Source organism: Lotus japonicus, chromosome 1, assembly GCF_012489685.1.
Source record: "Lotus japonicus ecotype B-129 chromosome 1, LjGifu_v1.2".
Taxonomy (NCBI): Eukaryota; Viridiplantae; Streptophyta; class Magnoliopsida; order Fabales; family Fabaceae; genus Lotus; species Lotus japonicus.
This window is the reverse complement of record NC_080041.1, coordinates 124693646-124712597: the sequence shown is the minus strand read 5'-3', so window position 1 is coordinate 124712597 and position 18952 is coordinate 124693646. Positions and strand designations below refer to the sequence as shown.

The 18952-nt window shown below is 38.0% G+C and overlaps 1 protein-coding gene across 13 annotated transcripts; it reads left to right on the top strand.

Moving 5' to 3' along the window:
• Nucleotides 1–1046: 1046 nt before the first annotated feature.
• LOC130730238 (serine/threonine-protein kinase CTR1-like) lies at nucleotides 1047–18404 on the top strand. 13 transcript variants are annotated; one of them, XR_009016281.1, is made up of 18 exons: nucleotides 1047–1933; nucleotides 3051–3352; nucleotides 3439–3583; nucleotides 4382–4485; nucleotides 4658–4866; nucleotides 5742–6128; nucleotides 6812–6852; nucleotides 7713–7781; nucleotides 7877–7977; nucleotides 8095–8179; nucleotides 8286–8384; nucleotides 8904–8972; nucleotides 9091–9222; nucleotides 9630–9724; nucleotides 9805–10034; nucleotides 17204–17296; nucleotides 17641–17774; nucleotides 17977–18404. XR_009016281.1 is itself a non-coding variant. In XM_057582190.1 (15 exons), exons 1-15 carry the CDS (start codon nucleotides 1385–1387, stop codon nucleotides 9911–9913), a joined length of 2496 nt encoding a protein of 831 aa, XP_057438173.1. In that variant the 5' UTR covers nucleotides 1047–1384; the 3' UTR covers nucleotides 9914–10150. The 13 variants fall into 13 exon arrangements, 1 of the variants encoding a protein (XP_057438173.1); XR_009016280.1 differs by having other exon boundaries at nucleotides 17641–17792; XR_009016277.1 differs by lacking the exons at nucleotides 17204–17296; nucleotides 17641–17774 and adding exons at nucleotides 10644–10739; nucleotides 11408–12093.
• Nucleotides 18405–18952: the final 548 nt, after the last annotated feature.

Genomic DNA, 18952 nt, shown 5'->3' with positions numbered 1-18952 from the left:
CCTAGTGTGTCAAACCTGGGTTCGATTTCAAATTCAAATGGTACTTAGTTGCCTAGTTGTTAAATACTTGGTTTTTTTTCTTCAAATAAATATGTATAGGATAGGATATGATAACAAAAAAGGTAATACTACTGAGGTTTGAGTCAGTAACATGATTAAATAACTTTATGCAGACATGGCCAATGATATCACCAATCAAATCAACTAGAGAAGTACATAACGAGGAGGAAGAAATTAGAACTAACGCAGTGCACATTTTCTTAAAGTTAACATGAACATTCTGCAAACCAGTGCATTTACATCTCTAGCGAACGACATGGACGTGATGAAGGTGCCCACATGCTCGATAGGATATGTTTATCCAACATATACGGTTCTATCTTAGGTGGTTTCTTGAATCCCTTATGAATACCCACCAACATGATTGCCTACGAGAATAAATTTGAAATTCTTGTATAAATTCTAACTACTTAGCCTGAAACTCCTTCACTACGAGTTATGATTCTCACATAAATATGTTTAATCTCTCTTCATTTCTTTCGACTCTTTTTGTTCACAACGAGTAAATTTCTCAACCTAAAATCCGACAATCTAAGAATCATATGTGAAGCACATACATTCTTGCGACTCTCTTGTTCACAATGAGTAAATTTCTCAACATAAAAACCGACAATATAGAAATCCTATGTGAGTACAGTATACATATTTCTTCAACTCCTTAGTAAGACACTCCAGTTGCATAAAGGTTTTTCGAAGGTTTCAAGCCCTGTTTCAGCTGAGAGCATCGATTCCCCTGACACCTCTCTTCCACAACTTAGCACGTTTAAAGAAGGTGCCTACACTTAAGTGTACAAAGTGGCATAAAGTTAATCTTTTCAACTTCGGTCAGGAGGGACAAAAGAGAGTTGCTTTCTATCAGTCAAAAGCAGAGATCACCCCCCCATGCTCCCACGGTACGCTTACCGAGGAATACAAAGGAAGGACGGGGGCAGAGCTTGGGTTTGGGTATAGAGTCGTAAGCGCGGGGGGGGGGGGTGGTTGACAGAAAACGTGCTCGTACGGTTCAAAGAAGGGTATGGTCAAATCAACAAAATCATCAAAAAGGGGTGGTGACAAATGTCAAATGAGACCCTTGTGACTCAAAGCGTGAACGAAAAGAACCGGTTTCGTTTCGTCACCCACTGAAATCGTTACCAAACCGCTAAAAAGTACTTCAACGAAGCATAACTATTTCGCCACTAAATGCAATAAAAAATCATCTTCTTCTACAGAGAAAAGATAAAGAAGAACAAGAAGAAGAAAGATCCACATTCACATTCACATTCACAGCTAGCAATGGTTGACGACAGGTTTTAGGGTTTTGACAATCACCACCACATCGTCCATGGAAATGCCCGCACGAAGATCCAACTACTCACTCGTCAGTCAAATTCCCGACGACCACTTCGCCGGTACGCCACCACTCATCGATTCTTCCTCCGGCGACGGCAAAACCAAGTTCGACAGGGCCGCCTTTGACTGGGACTCCCTCTCCGATCACAGGCGGATCGGGAACATCTTCCCCTCGCTCGGCCTTCAGCGCCACTCCAGCGGGAGTAGTTTCGGCGAGAGCTCTCTCTCCGGCGAGTTTTACGCTCCGACGCTTTCAACCGCTGCTGCCAGCGAGATCGACGCGTTTGCCTACGCGCACGATGGTGCTGTTGGTGGGAGTGAGGTCAGAGCCAAGTTTCTGGCGAGGATCGGTGGGTCCTATGGTAGGAGCTGGGCGCAGCAGACGGAGGAGAGTTACCAGTTGCAGCTGGCTTTAGCGCTTCGGCTTTCGTCGGAGGCTACGCGTGCCGGTGATCCCAATTTTCTTGATCCTGGTCCGGATGAATCCGCTTTGAGGTCATCGCCGTTGTGCACGGCTGAGGCAGTGTCGCATAGGTTCTGGGTATGTTGTTGACTGTGGCTCAGGTTATTGTGATGACAGTTTGTGAGGGTTTATATGCCAAATTAAATGTTTTGTAGCTTTGTCACATGAAGATGCAGTTGTTCTATGATTGATATCATGATGTGCTTGCATGAAATGTTGATTTTGTATATGGTTATCTAGATTTTTTTAGATCATTAGGAGTAAGCATTTTCAAGCTCATTCTGTTGTGTTTCCTTAGTTACAAAAGACGGAGTTGGACATTGAAAATGTGCAGGTTTGTTAACAAGATGTTACAAACAACCTATTCCAAAAGCTTAAGCTATAGGGTGAAGACTGAAGACACATCAATGATTTTCTATTATATTTCTAATTCAAGGATATCGAGTTTTTTCTTTCTGCATGCTCATTGGAAAAAGTTATGAACTAGTCGTTACTCATTACATTTCTCATGGCACTAATGGGAGAAAAGCTACCTTCTTGAATTGTGATAATTTACTCTAAGTTGTTCCAAATTCATTGTGATTTTGGTAATGTGGGCAGATTATCCTGTTATTATGTTTCACCGTGGTTTTGGAAACTTATTTTGCTTGTTCTTAAGTTCTTTTCCCACTTTTTTATTGCATGATACTTATTTTTGGGATAATAATCTGTTTTGAGGAGTTGAGAAAATCTTGAAAACATGTTCAATATATTTGAGTTATTTGTGGGTGACTTATGCGTATTTATTGAAAAGTGCACATGTTTAAGGACTGGAGCAAATCATGAAAACCTGTGTTTTGATATTTTGGCATTATCGTAGGCCACTGAATTGGCATTGTCTTGTTAGAGGAATATTCTTCCGGGAGGCATAATTATCGTTTTTCAAGGGAAGAAGCTACTTAAAACATGTTTGTTATGTTGTTGCGTGAATTGAAGTTAAGAGGAAAAATATACCCAACACCTCTTTATTGTGTTCCTACTATTTATTTTAAATTAATTTCCCTTAATTTTACAAAGTGTCTTTTAAATTAATCAACTCTAATTTTACAGAAAGTTTAGGGACAAAACTAGAAGTAGCTTCATCTTGATAGACTTGTTTCACTTATTGGTAGGCATACAATTGATGATATTTTGTCTGGTTATTAATGTTCACCAGGTCAACGGCTGCCTATTATACTTCGACAAAATTCCTGATGGCTTTTATGTAATTCATGGGATGGATCCCTATGTATGGACCGTGTGCGCTGATGTGCAGGAAAGTGGCCGAATTCCATCAATTGAGACACTAAAATCAATAAATCCCTCTTATGGTTCTTCAGTTGAAGTAGTTTTGGTGGACAGACATAGTGATTCAAGCTTAAAAGACCTCCAAAATAGGGTACATAACATTTCTTTTACCTGCAGAACCGCCGAAGAAGTTGTAGAACATCTTGCCAAGCTGGTTTGCAATTACATGGGGTGAGTTTCCCTGGCATTGTTGACTGTGAACTACTTAGCTTACGTGCCAGACTGCCAGTCTAACTCTGTTTTATTGCTGTAACAAGGGGTTCAGCTTCTGTTGGGGAAGATGGCATTTTTCCCATATGGAGAGAGTGCATTAATGATCTCAAAGATTGCTTAGGATCTGTTGCAGTCCCAATCGGCAGTCTATCTATTGGACTATGCAGTCATCGTGCTATACTATTCAAAGTAAGACTCCACTTCGACATGGTGTTTAAGCCTTTGATTTTACAGCTTGACTAAATTGTTTCTTTTTTGGGTAAAATTATACTTGTCCCTTGAGAAATGCTTAAATTACTTTGTCCTCCCCCATCATTTTAAAAAAATTACCCTCTCCTCTGCCGTGCTTTTCGATAAGGGTTGATTCGAAGATCTTAGTGAATTGGGCAGAGGACAAGGATCTCCTTGAGAACTTTGAGCCACCCTGGACATTGGCTAGATCTGGTTCCCGCCCATTTGAATATAAACAAACTTCATAGGGACATTATTTTTACTATTTGTAATTCTCAACATCACGAGCAACTAGTTTTGAACCTTTGCTATCAATTGTTAGACTTCAGACGATGAAATAAAGATTCTGGGTGAAGTTCCAAAACTGATAATATAGGATTTTAAAACATCTTTGGATCTAAAGTCCTAAAAAATTCATAATTGGATTTCAAAATTAGTTGCAAGTAACACCAAAAGCTGTAGAGAAAGGAAAATAGTCCTTGGGAGACTCATTCATAGTTGCGAACCTCTGCTAAGGTGTTTGTTCTTTAAAATGGACTAAATGAGTGACACATTTCATCTCATGGGAAGGGGGGGGGGGGGCGGAGTAGTTTTTAAAATAAAAAAGAATAAAAGTAGGGAAGTGTACTTTAAGGCTTAAGCAACTCTTAGGAGTTAGGAGAATAGTGTTTAATTTATTCAATGTTTAATCTTTAGATCAAGTTACTGTCTTTATATTGTTTTTGATATGACATGCTTTATACACCATATCTTCAGGTACTAGCTGATACCATTGATCTACCATGTCGAATTGCGAAGGGTTGTAAATATTGCTCAAGAGACGATGCCTCCTCATGTCTTGTTCGATTTGGGCTTGACAAGTATGTAGTTTGTTGCTAAGAACATTTGCTTCTTGATTTACAAGTAGGAATGCGATTTAAAGAGTTTTTCATGAGCTCTGGCCAATGAATAGTGTAAAATTATGAATGCACTGTGGCCTTGTGGTTGACACTCTGTTTATTAACACTTCAAGCTGGCACCCTATATTTTCAGGGAATATATGGTTGATCTAGTTGGGAAGCCGGGTTGCTTATGTGAGCCTGATTCCTTGCTCAATGGTCCATCTTCCATCTCATTTTCTTCACCCTTGCGCTTTCCAAGAATTAAGCCCGTTGGACCTACCATTGATTTCAGGTCACTGGCCAAACAGTATTTCTCAGATTGTCTGTCTCTTGAGCTTGTCTTTGATACTGCTTCTGCAGGTGATATTCATGCTTCCTATTTAATGTCTGATACTCTAAATGTAAATATGGGCTTATCATACTCGAAATCTTCTATTTATTTAAATTTTACTGAATGGAATCATGTCCTCTTGGCAAACTCTTCATAATTAATTTGTCTAACTTCCGTATTAACTATGGACTTAAATATTGAGTACAGACTTACCGCCTTCTCATTTTGACTGAATTAAATCCCCCCACCCTGCTGTTTTATAACTTTTTAATAATTTAAAATTTACTTAATTATATGGGGCCTATCTGTATTTTTGCTTCTTGTTTAAGTTGGGTGTAATTATTTGACAACCATTGCTTTTCACGCTCAGAAATTATTGATTGCTTAGTAAAAACAATAAAGAGTTTGGTTCTGCACTGTGATGTTTGAGCTCAACGATGATCCAAGTTTATTATTGTGGATGCTTGAGTTGATTTCTTGATTTGTAATTGGAAAGAATCCAATTTAACCGGTCAGGTCTATTGAATCTTTTATCAAATTCCTGTTTAGTTTTTGTGGCGAAAGGAGCTACACATGTCATTTATTTTCTTTACAGAATGAACTTGAATCATACATTATAGTGTATCTGTAAAAATATATATAAGATAACGAGTGATTGGTTTGATGTTAGATTAACTAGTGACCCAAACTACGTCTAAATTCTAAAATCATGCTAAAAGGTATGAGGCTTGTATAGATGTTTATGTAGGAGATTTATATTGTAATTTTACTTGCAGTTGTTCAATCTGGTGCAACGATGTATTTCTAAGTAATTTTATTTTTGAACTGGGTGCAAGTATGGGATAACCTGAATTTTACACTACACGACCTGTCATTGATGGAAATTTTGAATTCTCCATTCCAGAACAATATGATGGGAAGTGCAGGGACAGGACCCCTGGGCCAATTCCAAATAATAGTGGCAGAAGTTCACTGCATCCACAAGATAATCATTCAAGCCCACATGATCAAGGCGCTGAAACATTTAAATCAGGGGGCCTTCCTCAGAACATCGTTGAACAGACAACTGTGGGCAAGGATCTCTTGCCTCTAAAGCATAACCGTCCTGTTCATAGAGATATTAAAATCCCATTAGCGCAAACAAATATCCATGTGGATATTATTGGGGGTGGAAGGTATATTGAAGGAAGTCAACTGATTCCTAGCATACCTATTAGAGAGTTTACCTTTGATATGGAAGATCTGGACATACCTTGGAGTGATCTTGTGTTAAAAGAAAGAATAGGATCAGGTATGTGTGCTTTTTTATAAATCGTATATTGTTTACAGACTTTTTTTGGTTGGTTGGTGTTGGGGGGATTTAGAAGGGAAACATCATGAGAAAGCCCAGGCCAGGTTAAATTAAAAAGGAGAATAATAAAAGAGAGGAAAATTACAAAAGACAAGCTTATTATTATTAATTAAAAAATCTCTCCAATCACTATGCGTGTCTGACTTGGAGCTTCTGTTAATAAAGTGATTGTTCAGAGTTCCAAGGAAAAGTCATTTCAACTATCCTATTGCATAATAGCAGTAGGATAATGATGGGCCTTGGGTACATGTATAAGAGAAGAAAGAAAAAGGAGAGTGGGTTGGAGAGTGTTGGGCCATTGGAAATTACTATTTTTAATGAGAGTAGGAACTCTGTTATGAGTAAGTTAGGAAACAGTAGTAGAGTGTGACAGAATAGACATGTGACAGCAAGTTATAGGAGTGGAGAATTGAGCAATGATGGGAGATAACAATGCATCTATGAAACAAGTATTTTTGCCAATCAAATACACCAGAGAGCTTCAAAGTTATCACCAAATGAACTGAAGTTAATATGACTTAATAGTAAAAATTAAGCCTTATTGCTAGCTTTCATGCTCCTTGTGGAAAGATTAACAAATTTAGAATCAATAATCATTTAATTTGGCTCAATTATATTTTCAGGTTCTTTTGGAACTGTACATCATGCTGACTGGAATGGCTCGGTAAGCCACTTCTTGTCCTTTCACTGATCTCCTTTTTCTTTCACTGGTGCTGCATAAAATAAGATTAACTTACCTTTGTTTATTCTTGGCTTGTCTATTTTCATTGTTTCTTCAGCATCATTGTCAATGTATCTACCAAACTCTACTGAATCATAGATGTAGTTGGCATATTGATATGTGAATGTGATGTAGGACAATCCAAGGTTGCTCCTATTGGCATGGTCCTTCCCTAATAAACCTAGAGTACAGTACTCTTATAGAACCAAGTATTCCTCAAGCTCAAATCTTAGATACTCTTTGATTGAAGAAAGTCCAATATAAGGGTCTAAAACACTGAAGGTCTATTTATAAACCTAGTTAAGGGTGCATTTGGGTATACATCTTAATTAAGTGCGTATTTCAATAAGCACTTAGGCTTCGTTCGGAAGAGCCTATTTAAGCTTATCTTATAGCATAAACGTTTGTGCAAATGTTTGAGAGTTTATGCAAATAATTTTTTTTCATTGAGCCATTTCCCTTGCTATTTTATTTTGAGTAAAAAATGAAGCCTTTGTTTTGCAACATTGCATACATGTGTGTCAGTGTGTGTGTGTGTGTGTGTTTTGCTATTAACTGAAGCTCTGTCCATGTGCTTTTGCAAATCATTTCAATTTTTCTGTGTTTTATTAGTATTTTGATTTAGAACAAATATTTGTTTTCTTCATTTTTTTGTTTGGGTGCGTGTTGCTTCATTAAGTTTGAAGCTGAAGAAATGCTTAACATTTAATGTTTTATGTATTTATGTCACTCTATCTACTTGCTTGTTGCTTGTGTGTGTGTACTTGTCTTATTTACATCCTTCAAAATGTTATTTACTGCAGGAGGTTGCTGTGAAAATTCTGATGGAGCAAGACCTTTTTGCTGAACGCTTCAATGAATTCTTGAGGGAGGTACGATCAAAAGTATTTAGTCAGATAAAAACAGCAGTTGTACTTTAGGTATTGCTTCCTGTTGATTTGAAATGTATTTCCCCTTCTTTCGCTAGGTTGCAATAATGAAATGCTTGCGGCATCCAAACATTGTTTTATTCATGGGTGCAGTCACTAAGCCTCCTAATTTATCAATTGTCACAGAATATTTGTCAAGGTTTCCCAATATCTCCTCTTCCAGTTCTTTGACCTTCCCCTCTTTAAGAGGGAAGTCTTTTCATGGCTATAGGATATTACCCTTGAGATCTGAAGGGTTTGGTTGAACTAAATGCAGGGGTAGCTTATATAGGCTGTTGCATAAACCTGGCGCAAAAGAGATGTTGGATGAGAGGCGTAGGCTTAACATGGCTTTTGATGTGGTAAATATTCAGAAAATGATTATTTTTTCTGGTTCTTTTTTTTTAATTAGCATAATGTCAAAAGCTTCATATCCATTGGATAAGTATTTGTCATTTTCCTGTACAGGCTAAAGGGATGAATTATCTTCATAAACATAATCCTCCCATTGTTCATAGAGATCTGAAATCTCCAAACCTTCTTGTTGACAAGAAATTTACTGTCAAGGTAAGAATGAGTTTTTTTCATAATGATAAATTGTTGCCAGAGTTTCATTTAATCCATTGGTCAGCCTTAGCCCTCAAATAGTCAATTGGTTACACTTCTCTAGCACTCACAAAGTCCGCTGAACCTTCGCTGGCCTTTATTAAGGCATTGAAATTCACATCATTTTGGGTGTAGCTAGGATGAAAGTACTAAGTCTATGTTGAATGACACTGTTTAGCAATCATACATTTGAACTTTTTTGTGAACTGGTGGAAGATAGAACGTTTTTGCAAAACTTGGTCTACGTTATCATAGTTGACAGAAATTTCAGCATTCAGCTAATTAGCTGGGCTTGGCTTGGCTTGATTCACATTTTGCCATTTTGGTGAAATTCAATTTAATATGTAAACCATATGTGCAGTTTCTTAGTTAATTTTGTTTTCTGGGAGGTAGTGATGGTCTGTTTCCTTGGACTTTAATGGATCAATGGGGAATTATGAATTTTAAAAGTATACTAATTTACTTGTACCTTCCCATTAGGTTTGTGATTTTGGGCTTTCTCGACTAAAAGCAAATACATTTCTCTCATCCAAGTCAGCTGCTGGAACTGTAAGTACTTCCATAACACACATACACCCACACACAAAGATATCTGTTTTTAACATCCTATATGTTGGACGTATTTTTTATTATTACGTATTGACTTGTTCTCCGTTTTCTCTGCTAGCCTGAGTGGATGGCTCCAGAAGTTCTTCGCGATGAGCCATCCAATGAGAAGTCAGATGTCTACAGCTTTGGCGTTATCTTGTGGGAGATTGCGACATTGAAACAGCCATGGGGTAATTTGAATCCAGCTCAGGTTTGTCTTATAACTTCGATACGTTGCATGATTGTTCTTAAATTTCTAGAATGATTTTGTTGCTTTGATTTTTGTGAAAGACTCTTTGAAATCTGATGACTCGAGTATAACATCAAGATAATATATGCCGTTGGTAATAGAGTTCAGAAATGATTACAAGAAATGTATATTGGTTGAAGCATGTATTGAACTAGCCAACGATAACAGATATAATGTTGGAGGTGTGCCTGAGTGTGGGTTTTGGAGTGTTCTTCTATTTCATGGTGGTCTGTCATTGACATATAATTCCATTTTGATTGAATTTGTATTCATCTTTTTTCCTACTTGGACTATCATGCTATCACTAATGTATTAGATGTGGGACTTCTGTATTATTTCATTCTTAAAAAATTCATTATGTTTTGTAGGTTGTGGCGGCTGTTGGCTTTAAGGGAAAAAGACTCGATATACCTCATGATTTGAATCCCCAATTAGCCTCAATAATTGAGGTCTGCTGGGCCGAGTGAGTAAAGATGCATCTTTCATTTGTATTCTGCTTCAATATTCTATATAAATTTTATTTATATCCATTGTTTGCTGCAGCGAGCCTTGGAAACGCCCTTCTTTTTCAAGTATTATGGATACTTTGAAAGAATTGCTCAAACCCCCAATACCTCAACATAGTCATCCAAGCACGCTATTACTTAACTGATTGGAGTGCCTATCAAAAAAAACCTTAACTGATTGGAGTCCTAGCTGTTATTCCTGCACATATTACAAGGTTTTATTAGTTTTGACGTCTAACAGGAATACACTGTTTTTAGTAGTCCCAGGTGCGTACCATATTCCATAATGACCTTGCATAGCATTAAATCTGTCTTGGATGTAGTTTTTTTTTCTAAACTTCTTGCTATGTTTTGTGGTAATGGGAATGGTTACCAATTTTCCATTTGAGGCGTGATCTTCTTCTAGTTATTATTGTTGTTGTCGCCATTGAGCTATATCAAAAGTTTAAGCTAATCAGTAAAATACATGAATGGTTTTATAGAGATACATACACTGATACACTAGGCAGTACAGTAGGCAGAGACAGTGAAGCCGCGATGCTACAGTTTACTCTAATAACATGGGGTTTTTTAGCGCAAAACCCTATGATTGGATAGGTTATTTACATATTTTTCCTTATTATTCTGTTAATAATATGATGAAATGCAGTTGTAACTCAATCAAAATTAGGAGGCTTTTTTTGTTTTATTTATTTATTTACTTTTATGTGTACAATAACCGGTTTAGTTAAGGACTTAAGGAGGCTTTATGTTATCAATGTTCTTTGTCCTTTTTTTTGGTCAATGTTCTTTTATCTTGATGGTTGTTGTGTGTAAAAGTTAGTGGATGCCTTAGCTGTTGTGATCAAACTATTGTGTGTTTTTGTTTGTTTGCAGAGGCACTGTTGTATATTTAATTCGGATAGAGGATACTATTTTCCACAGAAAGCAAGGATACTCCCTCTGTATTCCAACAGAATATTGTTTGATTAGGTGGAATTTTTTTTCTAAATAATGCAAAAAAGTTTTTTAATTAGCAAAAAGGGGCACGAAAAAATTTATTTAGCAAGATGGGGTACTTTTAGTGGGATTCGCGAGTTTTGTTGCGTTTCCATCTATTATTCTGAAAAAGGTCTGACTGCGTTGGGAGGTGCAGGGTGATTGGGGAAATCATTGCTTTATGATGGTGGGATTCGCAAGTTTTCTTGCGTTTTCCATGTCAGGGTGGCAGGTTGCACGTTATTGGATTCGCAAGTTTTCTTGCGTTTTCCATGTAGTTGGAATGATGGTCAATGATGGTGGCAGGGTGGCAGGGTGGCAGGTTGCACGTTATTGGTGTCGCGACTTTACCTGCGAATTCAAGTGCTTTTCAGGTGGCAGTACTGACATGGAGGGAAAGGAATGGCTAAGATTGAATGCTCAATTTTTTTTGCGAATCCAGGATATACAAAATGACAAAATAAGCGAGATTCACTGGATTCTCAATTATTTTTGCGAATTCAAAACACTATAAGTTAACTCCTGAGCCTCATAACTTTCTTCTACGAAAAATACACTTCAATATTTTCAAAACTTCAATCTCCTGCATTTCAGAACGTTTCTGTAACGAAAAAAACCTTTGCAATGGATCAAGTTATTACTTTTGTGTATTACGATGGCAGGGTTGTCCATGGCGACCAAGGTGCCATATTCGAAGGTCGGAGAAGGTCCATGCATCTGAAGCGAAACATTACCTTCGACCGTTTGAAGAAGAAAATCCACGAAAGGTTGAAGCTGCAAAGGAACCAGATGATTTCTAGAGTCAGCTCTAGATTTATGACGACACCGAATCCCATTTTTTTTACGCATTTTGAGATAGTTGATAATGTTGATGTTCAAGTCATGATGGATGCATTTAGTCAGCAGTCATATATGGTTCAGCTAGAGCAGTATGTTGAAGTTACTGAAGCTGGAAGTTCATCAATGTCAGTGCCGACGTATCTGTCGTCTACTCAACCGAGACCCACTGAAGACGGTGGTAGACATGTTGTTGATGAGGAGCTTCTTGCAGAACCATATACTGTGCCTTTTAGCGTTATGAGTATTGAAGAGACCAATATCGTCGTTCCTTCGGATGTCGCAGTTAATTTGGGCGATGATTATGACTACCGCCTTGACAATGATAATGTGGACGGTGAAGTCATTCCTTCAGACGATGACCACAATGAAGATGAAAGAATGCAAGAAGGAGGTGACGAGTCTGACACAGACGATGAGGGAGACCGACACGCTAATCCTCAGCCTCGGATGGCACCTCATCCTGCTGATCAACCTGCGGCACCAGTGAATGTCAATGTTGAAACTCAAGGTATGTACAATCAACATATCTCATCAAGCGTTGTTTTTTATAAATATATGGTACTTGATATATTTCTATAATTTTATAGGCCACCCAAACACGGCCCCATTCTGGAGTGCTTCTTCGCATTATACATATATTAACTGGGATCACCCAGATGAAGAAACTGATTTTTATTCTGAAACGGATGTGAATGGATCATGGAAGCTAGGTGATGACTTATGTAAAGGGTTGATTTTTGAAAACAAGCGTGCTGTACAGGATGCCTTGTTACACTATTGTTTTAGACTAAATCAAACTTATAAGATGAGTGAATCCAAGCCAGAGTACTTTACTGCAAAGTGTCAGAAATCCGTAGATGGCTGCCCGTGGAGGATAAGGGCACATCTATCCAAGAAAATTGGTAAATGGATCATATCCAAATGGGGGGTTCGCATACGTGCTTAAATGCGATGACTTCTCAAGACCACAAGAAGATGACGTCCACCTTCATGTGACGATTGCCCAGTCTCACATTGTGCGGACGTATAGCATAGATAGGTCCAGGTTCGAAGTAGAGGAGGGATTCAACCAGCAGAACCATCGCAGTGGTTATACGTGGCGACTGAACTTAGATGAAAGAACTTGCGAATGTGGGCGCTTCCAGACGTTCAAATATCCTTGTTCACATGTGATCGCCGCGTGCGCCAACCAGAGTTTAGACTATCTTCAATATGTGGACCCTGTTTATACGATTCAGAACATTGTGGATGCGTATTCAGGACAGTGGTACCCCATTGGGAATGATCTGAACATGCCGCCCAGAGCTGGGCCTAGAATTGCTCCAGATCCTGCCAAAATACGGAAGAAGGGTCGTCCAAGGTCTACCCGTATAAGAAATGAGATGGACTTAAGGGAGAATCAATCTCAGCCGAGTCGGAGATCAGTGTCACTACAAAGATAATTATGTTGCTTTAATTGTGCAAGCTCTTAAATTAATCACTGTGTGTAAGCTTGAAGTGTAGTCCAAATGCATGTGAGAAATAATTATGTTAGAGCTTAAACATTGGCTCATTACTATTGTTTCTAACTTAATATGAATTGGATGCTAGTACATATCAAAACAAGAAAGAAAGAATTTAATAGTATAGTATTATTATATACTCGTATACTATATACATATATATATAAACTAAAAGTTTAATGTATAAACTAATTTTTTATTATAAACTATATAATACTCGTATATATATAAAAACTATATATATTATATATATATAAACTATATATATTATATATATATATATATATATATAAACCCAAACTTAAAAGTCTAAAATATATTACACACCAACTTTAAATTCACTAATTATAAGTAAATGATACAACAAATTAACAATTTCGACAATTAGGATAAGGACGGTCTCTTGCATCCCGGTATGGCCTATCTGGGTCTCCCCCTGCAGCTGCACGGTTCAAGTCCAGTTGGAAGTTAGCCTGTGTCTGCTGGAGCTGCGAAGGGTCTATATCTTGCCAGAATTGCGGTCGAGGAGGATCCAGCAATTCACGAATTGCAACACCATCCCAGTCACCCATTGGATTCCAAGTATCTGGACTAACGTCCTGCATATGCACTGGCGGTGTCTGAAAGTTGTCATAGCCATGTTGTGACCCGGCAAATGACTGTTCACCAACAAAATTTGTTGATGACACAAATTGTTGAGAGTGTGATCCATCAAAAGGCGGTGCCGGCACATATGGCTGAGATTGTGAACTGTCAAAATGCGGTGTTGGTATATATGGCTGAGACATGGATCCATCAAATTGTGCCGAGGGAGTATATGGCTGAGATCCATACATTGTTTGAGTCTCGGGCATCTGCATCGCTGTCTCTTCCTGATCATCATGAACCCCAGATGACCCCGCCCCATAATAGTATGGTCGGTATGTCTCATTCAGATCAAGGGGGTACAATGAGTACTGTCCATGTGGAGGTGGTAGTGTTCCCCCCTGAATAATAACATGTTCGGGAATCTGAGATTCTCGCCGTCTTCCAAGACCTTCCCCTTCTTCTTTTCCAGTCGGCGGTATGTCATTTGTGGTTGCGTGTGTAAACTCCATAGGAAAGCTAGGAACCGATGCAGCGGGATGAGATATCCTGTCACTTGCATGGCAAAGTGTAAGGCAACGAGCAGCTTGGTTCTGAAGGTCATGATCCGTGTATAGTGGGCGACCTTCAGGTGTCAGTCCATACCATACATGCTGAACGCGCATAGCCTACATTATTAATAACAGAGTGAGGATGTTACGCACATATATGAATACAGAAGTAAAAATAACACAACAATTTAAAAATAATAACCATTTGCCCCCTTGTTGCAGCCGCACGCGTCAACCAACGAACGGAATACTTGTCGTACCAAATCATGTACTCATCATTTGGCCCAACAAGAGTATTAGTCTCGGGTTGGTTAGCCAACCTCTGGTGCCTCTCCGACCACAGCTGTATAAAACCACGCATGTTATGTACCCAATCCTGCTTTTCCTTCCCTTTTAGAGAAATATCATGCATTTCATTAAGTTGAGACGGTGCATCCGGTACAGGTTGAAACATCCCGAATTGTTGCATAACTCGATCCGGTTGATGCCACTCTGAAATGTGATAGAGTACCATTGGCACCACAGTTCTCCATAAATGCATGTTTTCTCGACAACGTTCCGGAAGCCCATTGAGAACACGATCAGAGTACGGCTTCCACACAAACTACATACACAAGAAGGATAAGAATTTAAATGAAAATAAAGATAAGCAAAGTCCGACAAGCTACTCACGTCATTAGAACTCAAATCGTCTAGTTTGGTGCGCCACCACTCGATTTGCTTCTTTGCCCACTTTATTGGTTTTTCCGGATCCGGGTCCCTCCATCTGTTTAATATATAAAAAATGAATGAACCGTAATGTTTGAATTTAAGGACATGAAATTAACAACGAAATTTATTATTTAAATTATGTGCATACCTTGCCGCGAGTGGGAGGCCACGGTGCAACCTCGGTGGATCCGGGCCGATTCCTGGAATCCTTAGCCATGCCCACACTTGTATCAAATAAGCACAGCCGCCAATCTCTGTACGTGAAGCACCAGTTGCATAACACAACTCATGATAGAGAAGTGCTAGTACGGCTGAACCCCAACTATACTTTGCGGTCTCCTCAAAGTCTCGTAAGAGAATGAGATATCTAAGAGGGACATGTGAACCGGTGTGGTCACAAAGTAAGAAAGTACCAATTAGTCGCAAGATGAATGCTCTTGCAGCATACATAAGTTGTATCGGGTCGGCACCGGCTAGATTATGAAAATTAAATTGCTCAGCCAGCCAAACCAACTTCAAGCCACCTCCTTTGATAGCACTGGCGGGTGGCACCACTCCGAGCAAGTCCTCTACAAGCTCAGACCAATCACACCAAGTAACTCCGGTGACAGGATTCCCATCAATGGGTAAGCCAAGATGAACAGCAACATCTTGCAGAGTGATAGTACACTCTCCGAACGGCATATGAAACGTGTGTGTCTCAGGCCTCCATCGCTCCACCATAGCTGATATTAAAACTTTGTCAAGTTTCAGAGACCCAGCTAAGGCAGCTTCGTAAAATCCGGCTTGACGAAGGTGGCCTACAATTTCAGCGGGAATAAAATCTCGAAAATCCCGATATTTTCTCACTTTCAGAATTCTATTTATTTGGTTCCACGCACCAACAGACACATGTTTGCCATCTTTTTGCAAATACAACACACTATCATTCCTCGGACCCAATTTGACCACTTCTTGGTCGGCCATTTACAATACCTATTGAACATAATGAATAAAAGATGATAGTTAATAAAATTTAATGATAATAATTCTAAAATAATTTAATAAAACTTAATGATAATAATTCTAAAATAATTTAAGTAACAAAACTTAATGATAATAATTCTAAAATAATTTAAGTAACAAAACTTAATGCTAATAATTAATAAAAGTTATACAATATAGTTAGTAATAATAATCAAGTCACATATGAAAACTAGTCATTTACTTATATCATTATTAACAAAACCATTAAAAAAATATTTCAAAGTAAAGGTTGAAAGAGTAGAGAAAATACCTTTATTTTGAGGGGGGAGAGTTCAAAGAAATTAACACGTTGAGAGTTGAGAGAAAATTGGTCGAGAGTTGGGAGAAAGTTGTGAGAGTTAAGAGATTTGGGAGTTGGAGTTGAGGGAGTTGGGAGAGTGGCGGTCTATTTGTAGGGGTTGGAGACCGCCACAAAACACTACAATTCGCAACATTTATTGCGGTTCCATGGTCAAATCAGAGCTGCCACGTTCCTTCCCCATGCAGCCAGACTCACGGGTCCTGTCTTGTTCCCCTGCCACCCTGCCACCCTGCCCCATATCACCTGAATCATTGTGCCATCATTCACCCTGAAAAGTTGGTCTCGCAATAAAACATGCGGCTCCCACTCCCCATCAATGTGTCCTCCTCGAGTCAATCAGTCAGCACGTGGCCCTTCCTCCTCGAGTCAGTCAGTCAGCACGTGGCCCTTCCCCATGCATCTCAAGTTGGACTCGCAAGAAAACATGCGGCTCCCACACACGGCCAAAATCATAAGGCAATTATTTTCCAATCACCCTGCAACCCATCATTCACCCATCATTTCCCAATCAGCTTTTACTTTTTCAGACTCTCAATTCGCAACATTAATTGCGGAACCCAACAAAGTACCCCATCTTGCTAAATATTGTTTTTAGTACCCTTTTTGCTAATTAAAAATATTTTTTGCATTATTTAGAAAAAAAATTCGATTAGGTGACCCTATGATTTCGTAAAAAATGTGTAAATTTTTTCATCCATATTTTTGTATGTAAAATTATAACCCTTGTAATTATATACACTTAATGATAAGAGTCTTTAATCGCAATTTATTCCTGTATTTTGTTTTGGGCTTGTTCTTCGTGTTCCCTTCCTTCAATAAGTCTCCTTGCTTATGGGGGCTGAATCATCCTTTCTACAAATAAGGCTAGCTATCAGTATTCATTTGCTTTGTATGTGCTGTATGGCCAAATTGGTAACTCTCAGTTGCTTGATGATCTGGTAGAGGATCCACCCTGACATTGCCATGACTTGAACCGCGCCAAAGGAGTTCCAAATTAGAGGCTTTTATGAGGAAGTTCTACTCTAAAGTGCATAGGTAAGAATGCACTTGTTTTTAGCAATTTAGCCATTGGAAATCACTTGTAATGGTGATCTTTTAGTTGCTGGCAACCCGATGCCATTATTTGTCAAGGTGGAAACTTGGTAGTTGCTGCTGTCTTGACTTGGTTCAAATTTTGACAACGTATGGTAAACTTGGCAGTTCCCATGTCTTCGTTTTACAATCAAACAAATAAAAAAAAAAGTTATTTTTTCATTTTTTTCTTCTTTTCCACTTCATATTGACATATTGGAAAAAAAAAGTAGGTTAGTGAATAGACCGTTGTGAATTATAGCTGTAATATTAACTCCAAATGCATATATTCATCTTTCCGATCCCAGCCCACAATGATTCCAAAATCAGATTTGGGCCTCACTCATATCGCTGGTGACAAAAAACATCTCAACTAAATACACTTTTGTGGGATTAGAAGTCGCTGGTATACCAAGTGGCTTGTTGGTTTGGACATTTTGAGGTATTCAAAAATATTGAGGTATTCTAACATACCTCTCTATTTTGCGTTTTGAAGGGGTTGATGATCTAGAAAGATGGAAAACAAAAATAATCCTATTTTCCCCACAACTTCCACAGTTATGCAACTAAATTAAATTCACGAGAAGTTGTGACTTTTCTCATTATGCTAAACCTGACTGTATCTTTTTATTTTTCTTTTGAAGAAGAAGAAGCCTATTGCTAGAAGGAGGGAGTTATCTATTTCAAAGCAATCAAAGGTACCAGGAAAGTTACCAAAGTTCCACAATTGGTCTACATGCAATCAACCCCTAACAGGAATATCAGATTCTTCTAAGGAATACAACCATCTCTTATGAAATACCAGAATTAAGACCAGTTTCAATTGATCAGTCTCCTCATTATAGTGAAGGTGCGCGCAGAGAATCAAACTCTGCAGTTTGACAATGCAATTCATCTCTTTCTGACTGTGCTTCTTGCTGCCATTGGATGAGGACAAAGAAGAGAGAAGGGAAATGCATTAGACCTTACATTGTGAATAATTAGTTTATTGATTGATTAATTAAAAGATAAAATATTTACTCACATTGATAGTTTTGATAGACTTTTAATTCATGATAAACAAGTTCCTGAATGATAGTTTAAGTGGTAAGAGCTGTGAGACATATGAGTTGAGATGAGAAGATCCATGAATCAATCTCTGGATAATGTAATTTAAAAAATAAAGAATTGGGAAAAAACAGCAAAAGGGGATGATTTATCTTTCTAATGTATAAAAGATTCATGTTAAATAAGAAAACGAATTAATACTCATAATTCTAATTCTAATTAAATAAGAAAACAAATCAATAAAAAAATAATATATATTACTTTTTTTTTGAAGCAATTATATATATTGCTTTAATTACTATAATATAAGACTAAGGTATTTTAAGATGCTATAAAAAGATATAATGAGATTTTTCATAGATTGGAGGTTTAATTAACAACTTTTATTACAGATTTACGTTACCGGGTGAATGTATGAATACTTTGGTTAGGGAAAAAATAAGTATTGTCAAAACTACTAAAAAGAGAAAGAAAAAAAACTTTTATTTTAAAAACGTCACAGTTTGACCCCAAAAAAAGGTGACACAGTTCAATTGAGATGGGGTGGTGCACACGTGATCCATCCCTATAGCA